Genomic DNA, 7,530 nt, shown 5'->3' with positions numbered 1-7,530 from the left:
TAATCACTTCATCAATCTCTTCATCATCTACTTGCTCTTCAATCGAACCCCACCATTTCGCTAGTACATCATATCGATATTTCGCTACACATGGCTTCTATAGACGTGGTGATGGTGGTGGATTTTTAAGACAATACAAGTACTCATCAGCGTCATCATGTTATCGTTCCTTTTCGACCAATAGAGAAAAAGCCACTGATTGTTCTGATGGTGAAGAGCTATCGGGGCGAGGATTCTTTGATTACGAATATGGTAGTGGCGGTGATGCCGGAATTAGCGGGCAAGTGAGTGTTGCGGCCGGCAGTGGTGAGGAGGCGATTCTTCCAGTTCGTTGCTTGGTTTGGTTTCTGGATAAAGTTCATGATCTCTCTGGCATGCCTTGGTAAGCTTAAGATTATATCATGTATTCAGACCAAAGAAAGTAGATAAACTTAAATTTTTCACTTTAGTTATAGACTGCAAAATTAATATGCAATCCCAATTCTTTGAGGAACAAGTGCCACAAATGCGTTAGTTAGTAGTTACTGTGCCAAATTTGTCATGGATCCACATTGTGATATATAAATGGATATTCATCACTGAGGAAAACCAAACTTGTGTTCAAGTGCAAAATTGAACACTTAGCTGAAGATGAAATGCCGTCTCACTGCATTGTTAAGGAGAGACCGTTGGGTGCTCATAGCTCTTCAAAATTTAGGGAGAACGTAGGTGTTCTTAAAAATTCTCCAAGATTTACCTAGATATTAGAACTCGAAGATAAGGATGAAGACTTAGATAGCAACTGGATCCATCCTTTTCATATATTTATGATATGATGCACAAGATCGCCCATCTAAAATGTTAGACTTGAGGGTCCATTTGGCAATTTATGGTAAGCCTGGGTCACACTTAAAACATTAGCAAAACCCATGTAATGATCAATTGGTGCATTTTGTGATTCGTAAATAGTCAAGAGCACACCAACAGGTATATGAAATATTCCAACAAAATGCACAAATTGGTGACTGCATTGAACCTCTTGACAACTTGTACAAATATAGTAATGTGGATGTTAAGTTTGCAACAACATCCTTATCAAATATTTGTAGCTCAGCTTATTGAAAGGAGGGTGTAATTGGAGTTGCCAGCTTGAACAAAATTTGACATCCTTTTGTGTTTAGTAGTTAATTTTACCCTTATCTTCAAAATACATTCTGAATTTGAGGTTACAGTAGTTACTTTCAGTTAATGATATATGTTCTAACACATCACAAGGAAGTAGGACAGCTTGTGAGAACATATTCCTATGGATGTTGTTGGTGTTAACTGTTAAGTTTTTAGTATAAAAGCCATATCAATCTTTCATTCTACTAGATCTTCATGTCAAAAGTTGAAATATAATTTTTTTCGGCAGGGACTAATCTTTCATTCACTTTTCATCCAGAATCTGTAAACCATGTTTGTTGATTTTGTAGGTGAATCGGTTTTTCGTCTGTTGAGTTTTAGGTTTTATGGTTATATCTAGTTTTAGCATGTGAAGCCCCTAGTTTCTCACAGATCGCATACCATTGCCTACCTATCGTTCTTACAATGTCATTCTTTTAGTTACTATATTCATATGGATCGACCTTATTCTTATTTTAGTCCTTGACTAATTTTTGCAGGTGGATGGTTATTGTAATTTCGACACTAGCTTTGAGAGTTGCCATACTTCCTGTGCTTCTTGTGCAACTCCGCAAGTTGAAGATAAATGCAGAGTTGGCACCAAAATGTCAGTATCCTCATCCTGCCGGATTAAGAATATGGTACTTTAGATGGCTAGTGTGCATATTCTCAAAGATTGGTGTACAAATAGTAAACTTGATTCTAACTGCTTATGGGGTAGCTATATTCTCACTATACCATTTAGAAGAATTGCCATTGTACGGGGAAATAAGTTGTTCCCCAAGAACAACACATTGGAAAAGTAGTAATGCATAATATAAAGATAATATAACAGTGAATCAGTTGATACTAAGAATAAAATAACTCCAAACTTTTCTGAATTCTCCATGAACTTTGTGTTAAGGGCTTCATAGAACAGTGAATGAAGAGGCTATTTTGTTGCTCTGTGTGAAGCAAAAGAGTGGAAAGAAGGTTGCTTAATTACATCGTAGCTGCTAGGGGATGAGGGCCATGCTTTTCGGTTCTGTATAGCATTGCAAACTATATTTCTCTATCCTGGAACAATAGAAAATACAAGAAGTTATTATGCATAAATATCCATGCAAAATACGGAAGTGGCCTTTGTGAGTGTTCTGTATTTTTAGTCAACTATTAGTATGGCTGTCTGGGGGATGGTAATAAATTTGTTTCCTTACATTCATCGACCTGCAGTAAACAACTGATGCAAATTGATTGTTGTCGGTAGCTTCCTTATTGAATTGAGTAAAGAAAAAGAGATTACAGAGGGTTACACGGCTTTTGAGAGGCTGGTTCTCTCCCTAGAGAGCTTGCGCTCCTTTTCAAACTTACAAAACAGAATGCAACTCCACTAACAAACATCCCAATATAAAGGAACTATCTCAATTATTCTATTCAGAAAATACCCAAACTACCCTCCACTTACTTACAACTAAACTACTTAAATCTTCTTTTATATGTAAAACGTATAGTAGGCTTATCAATACCTCCCCCCAAAGCTTTCACCTTGTCCTTGAGGTGATTATTAGGAAACTGTCGAGCCAAAGCTTCCAAATTCTCCCAAGTCGACTCGAAATCGGATTGCCCTTTCCACTTGACTAACACCTCCAAACTTCCGGCATCATTTTTTTTCAGCCGTCTAACATCCAACAAGGCTTCCGGCTCTACTTGTAACACCATACCAGCAGATACTTGAATTGGTATGTTCTTCGTAACCAAACAATTCCCAACAGCTCTTTTAAGTTGTGATACATGGAAGACAGAATGTATCTTTACTTCTTCCGGTAACTCTAAACGATAAGCGACTTTTCCGATCTTTTCCAAGACTTTGTAAGGACCATAAAATCTTGCCATCAACTTTGGACTATTCCCATTCACAAGGGATTTTTGTCGATACGGTCCAAGCTTCAAAAACACCAAATCATTAACAGCAAAATCCACCTCGGTTCGTTTCAAATCAGCTTGCTGTTTCATTCTACACTGCGCCTTCAAAAGATGCATTCGTACCTCATCCCAAATCTCATCTCGACTCATCAATTCCATGTCTACCGTTTGTACCACAGTTGAAGCATCTTTATAACGTAATAAAGGAGGAGGATCCCTTCCATACAACACCTTGAACGAAGAACATTTAAGAGCTGTATGATACGTGGTGTTGTATGACAGTTCTGCCCATGATAACCATTTGCTCCACTGGCCAGGTCTATCCGAAATCCAGCACCTCAAATATTGCTCCAGCCCTCTGTTCACCACTTCGGTTTGACCATCCGTTTGTGGGTGATAAGCCGAACTGAATTTCAGAGTTGTCCCTTGCAATTTGAACAATTCTTTCCAGAAATTACTCTAGAATACTTTGTCACGATCAGAAACGATTGAGTTGGGTACCCTATGCAATCGGATTATCTCCTTAGAGAATACCTCCGCTACCGATTGAGCCGTAAAAGGATGCTTTAGACCCACAAAATGAGCATATTTGCTGAATCTGTCTACCACCACCAAGATAGAATTTAAACCACCCGAAATTGGTAGACCCTCAATGAAATCCATCGAAATATCACTCCAAACTGTCTGGAAGAGTCAACGGCTGTAGTAATCCTGCCGATGAACCACTTAAGACTTGTTCCTCTGACATGTTTCACATCCTTTAACCATATTAAGTACGTCCTTTTTCACACCAATCCAGAATAACTCACCTGCCATCCGTTGGTACGTTCTTTCTTCACCGTTATGCCCCCCGATCGATGACACATGGAATTCTTCAAACAACTTTGGAATGATCATCGACTTTCTGGGCAACACTAATCTACCCTTAAAGAATAACAATTCTTGTCTTACTTCGAAACCTTTATGTCGACTAGCATCTTTCAACACTTCTTTTATTTTGAGCAAAAAATCATCCATTTCCAACTCTTTTTTCAAACTTTCCCACTGTCTCCATGATGGCACACTCAAATTAGAAAACTCTATCTCTTCATGCTTACGGGAGAGTGCATCAGCAGCTTTATTAGCACTCCCTTGTTTGTAAACGATCGAAAAATTATACCCCATTAGTTTACTCATCCAATTCTGATATTCCGGTTCCACCACTCGTTGCTCTAACAAATATCGGAGACTCTGTTGATCACTGCGAACCGTGAAATGCCTGCCAAGCAAATAGGATCTCCACTTCTTCATAGCTAACACTATGGCCATCAATTCTTTCTCATAAGTCGACTTTTGCCTTGCTCTTGTGCCCAGAACTTGACTGTAATAAGCCACGGGCTGTTCATTCTGCATCAAAACAGCCCCTAACCCTGTCCCGGAAGCATCTGTCTCGACTATAAACTCGGCTGAGAAATCAGGCAGCTTCAATATCGGTGGTGAAGACAAGATTTTCTTCTATTTGTCAAAAGCCTCTTGTGTTTCCTCAGTCCAACCAAATTGGTTTTTTTTAAGTAAATCCATGAGAGGACTAGCTATAACTCCATATCCCTTTACAAATTTTCGATAGTATCCCGATAGCCCCAAAAAACCTCTCAACTCCATCACGTTTCGAGGTACCTTCCACTCTAAAATCGTTTTGATTTTATAATCATCTACCTCCACTCCTTTACTTGAGATCATATGACCCAAGTAACCTAGCCTTTCTTGACCAAATTCACACTTCTTTTTATTGGCATATAATTTGTTTTGAGATAACAATTGGAACACTAATCTCAAATGGTCAATGTGTTCTTCCTCCGATCGACTATACACCAATATATCGTCAAAGAACACTAGCACGAACTTCCTTAAACAGTTTTTAAAAACTTCGTTCATCAATCCTTGAAAAGTGGAAGGTGCATTTACAAGACCGAAAGGCATTACCTTAAACTCGTAGTGGCCTTGATGTGTTCTAAAAGCTGTCTTTTGAATGTCTTCATCCTTCATACGAATCTGGTGATACCCCGATTTTAGATCGAGTTTGGAGAACACTTTAGCACCGTGTAATTCATCTAGCAGCTCATCGATCACCGGTATCGGAAATTTATCTACCACCGTAGCCTTATTGAGAGCTTTATAGTCGATGCAAAACCTCCAACTACCATCTTTATTCTTGACTAATAGGATGGGACTTGAAAAAGGACTGTTGCTTGGCTGGATCACTTCTGCTTCCAACATTTCTTTCACCAACTTTTCTATCTCATCTTTCTGGTAGTGTGGGTAACAATAAGGTATTACGTTGACTGCATCCGTTCCCTCCTTCAAAACAATTCCATGTTCCTTACCTCTCCTCGGTTGTAACCTTTTTGGCATATTGAATACTTCCTCAAACTCTTCGAGAACCGATTGTACCTTCGACCCTACTTCTTGCACTTCATCATTCATCACTGTATAAGCTCCCAACTCCACCAAAACAGCTTGTCCTTCTTGTTGGATCAATTTCCCCATTGCTTTTAATGAAATTAACGATTTCCCTAAAGAGGGATCACCTTTCAGCACCACCGATTTACCTCCGATTGTGAACTTCATAACTTGCTGCTTCCAATTAGTGTACGTTGCTCCTAAAGTTTCCAGCCATTGAATCCCCAAGATCACATCACTGTTTCCCAATTGGATGGGCAGAAAGTCTTCTACCACCTCCAAACTTTGCACATTCAACACAACATGCTTACAAATCCCGTTACTCTTCACTTAGTTCCCCATTCCCATCGTTATAGAATACTCTTTCGTTTTGTCAATCTTCAGATTCAACTTAGCTACTATATCTTTGGAAACGAAATTGTGAGTTGCTCCACTATCGATGAGGATTACCACTTTTTGACCTTCTATGTTTCCTTCCATTTTGATAGTATTCAGATTCGTTAGGCCTACTACTGAATTAAGATGAACTTCGACTTCTTTGCTCACCTCAATCATGTCAGCTGTATTCAGCACTTTACGGTCCTTAACTTCGCTACCGGAATCCACCATTTCCTTCTCTTGTACTAACAAAACATTCAACTCTTTTTTTTTACACTTATGGCCTGGAGAATACTTCTCATCACAACGATAACAAAGGCCCAAAGCTCGTTTTTTGTTGAACCTCCTGATCCGACAGTCTTCTATACTCCGATCTCGAGTTGTTTATCGAATTGTTCATCGAACTAGAACTGTTTACTGATTCAGCCCCACCGGTAACAATCCTATTACTCGAGAACGTCGTAAATGATTTTTTTGGCATTGAGAACGTTCTTTCCTTATTGATCACATTGTTTCTAGCTTCAACTTTCATAGCCATCTCCATCGCTTCCTCAAGTGTTACTGGATTGAGAAGTCGTACCTCAGCTTTGATCGAATTCTTCAAACCGTTGATGAATTGACTCATGAATACTTCTTCCGAGATTGCTTCCAATGGTGCCGCCAATTCCACAAACTTCATCCTTCATCGACTGTACCTTCCTGTTTGACCGCCAAAAACTGTTCGCATAAGGTTCCAGCTGCTGCCGATCTGAATTGACGAAGAATCAGTTGATGCAAATCCTCCCAACGCGAAATCGGATGCCGACGATTCTCCCACTGAAACCATTTTAAAGCAGTACCTTCAAACGATATAAAGGATGCGTCAATTTTTTTCTGCTGCATCAATCGATTAAGATAGAAATAGCGTTCCGCACGAAGAATCCATCCATCAGGATCGGTTCCATCGAAAGAAGGAATTTCCAGCTTTTGACCTTTCACGGAAAAAAAATCGACCCGATCCCTGCCTCTTCTCGTTCTTCCTCTTCGATCTCGCCGTTTCTTCCCCATCCTCGCCGTCCGATGACCCTGACGTAATAACCCTAGCTGATACTTTGTTGCTTAATTTCTCCAATTGCTGAAAGATCTTCTCGAAATTCTTCTCCATTATCTGTTGATTCTTCTCAATCGAACCAACACAACTCTCCAAATCGTCTATTCTGGCCGTCGCACTTCTCGTTCCCATAGCTAAATCGAACTCGCTCTGATACCAATTTGATGCAAATTGATTGTTGTCGGTAGCTTCCTTATTGAATTGAGTAAAGAAAAAGAGATTACAGAGGGTTACACGGCTTTTGAGAGGCCGGTTCTCTCCCTAGAGAGCTTGCGCTCCTTTTCAAACTTACAAAACAGAATGCAACTCCACTAACAAACTCCCCAATATAAAGGAACTATCTCAATTATTCTATTCAGAAAATACCCAAACTACCCTCCACTTACTTACAACTAAACTACTTAAATCTTCTTTTATATGTAAAACGTACAGTAGGCTTATCAACAACAAATCTGGAAGTTCTTGTGATGACTATCGTGTCCATTTGAAGGAAATTCTTTGAAGCTATTAAGTTAAGGTTATAGTCTTTCCTGTTTATTTGTTTACCAATTCATGTATCATCAAATCATGGTCAAGTC

At 39.3% G+C, this 7,530-nt stretch overlaps 1 protein-coding gene across 1 annotated transcript in view; it reads left to right on the top strand.

The window, feature by feature from the left end:
* Positions 1–7,530, top strand: part of LOC112525633 (ALBINO3-like protein 2, chloroplastic) — a 34,570-nt gene that overhangs the window by 2,995 nt on the left and 24,045 nt on the right. Inside the window, exons 2-3 of the mRNA XM_025135836.1 lie at positions 136–382; positions 1,644–1,750. Coding sequence (XP_024991604.1) covers positions 136–382; positions 1,644–1,750 — 354 coding nt within the window. The remainder of the gene's footprint in view (positions 1–135; positions 383–1,643; positions 1,751–7,530) is intronic.

This window comes from Cynara cardunculus (assembly GCF_001531365.2).
Source record: "Cynara cardunculus var. scolymus isolate 2C chromosome LG 13, CcrdV1, whole genome shotgun sequence".
In the NCBI taxonomy this organism is placed as follows: domain Eukaryota; kingdom Viridiplantae; phylum Streptophyta; class Magnoliopsida; order Asterales; family Asteraceae; genus Cynara; species Cynara cardunculus.
This window is presented reverse-complemented; position numbering and strand designations above follow the sequence as displayed.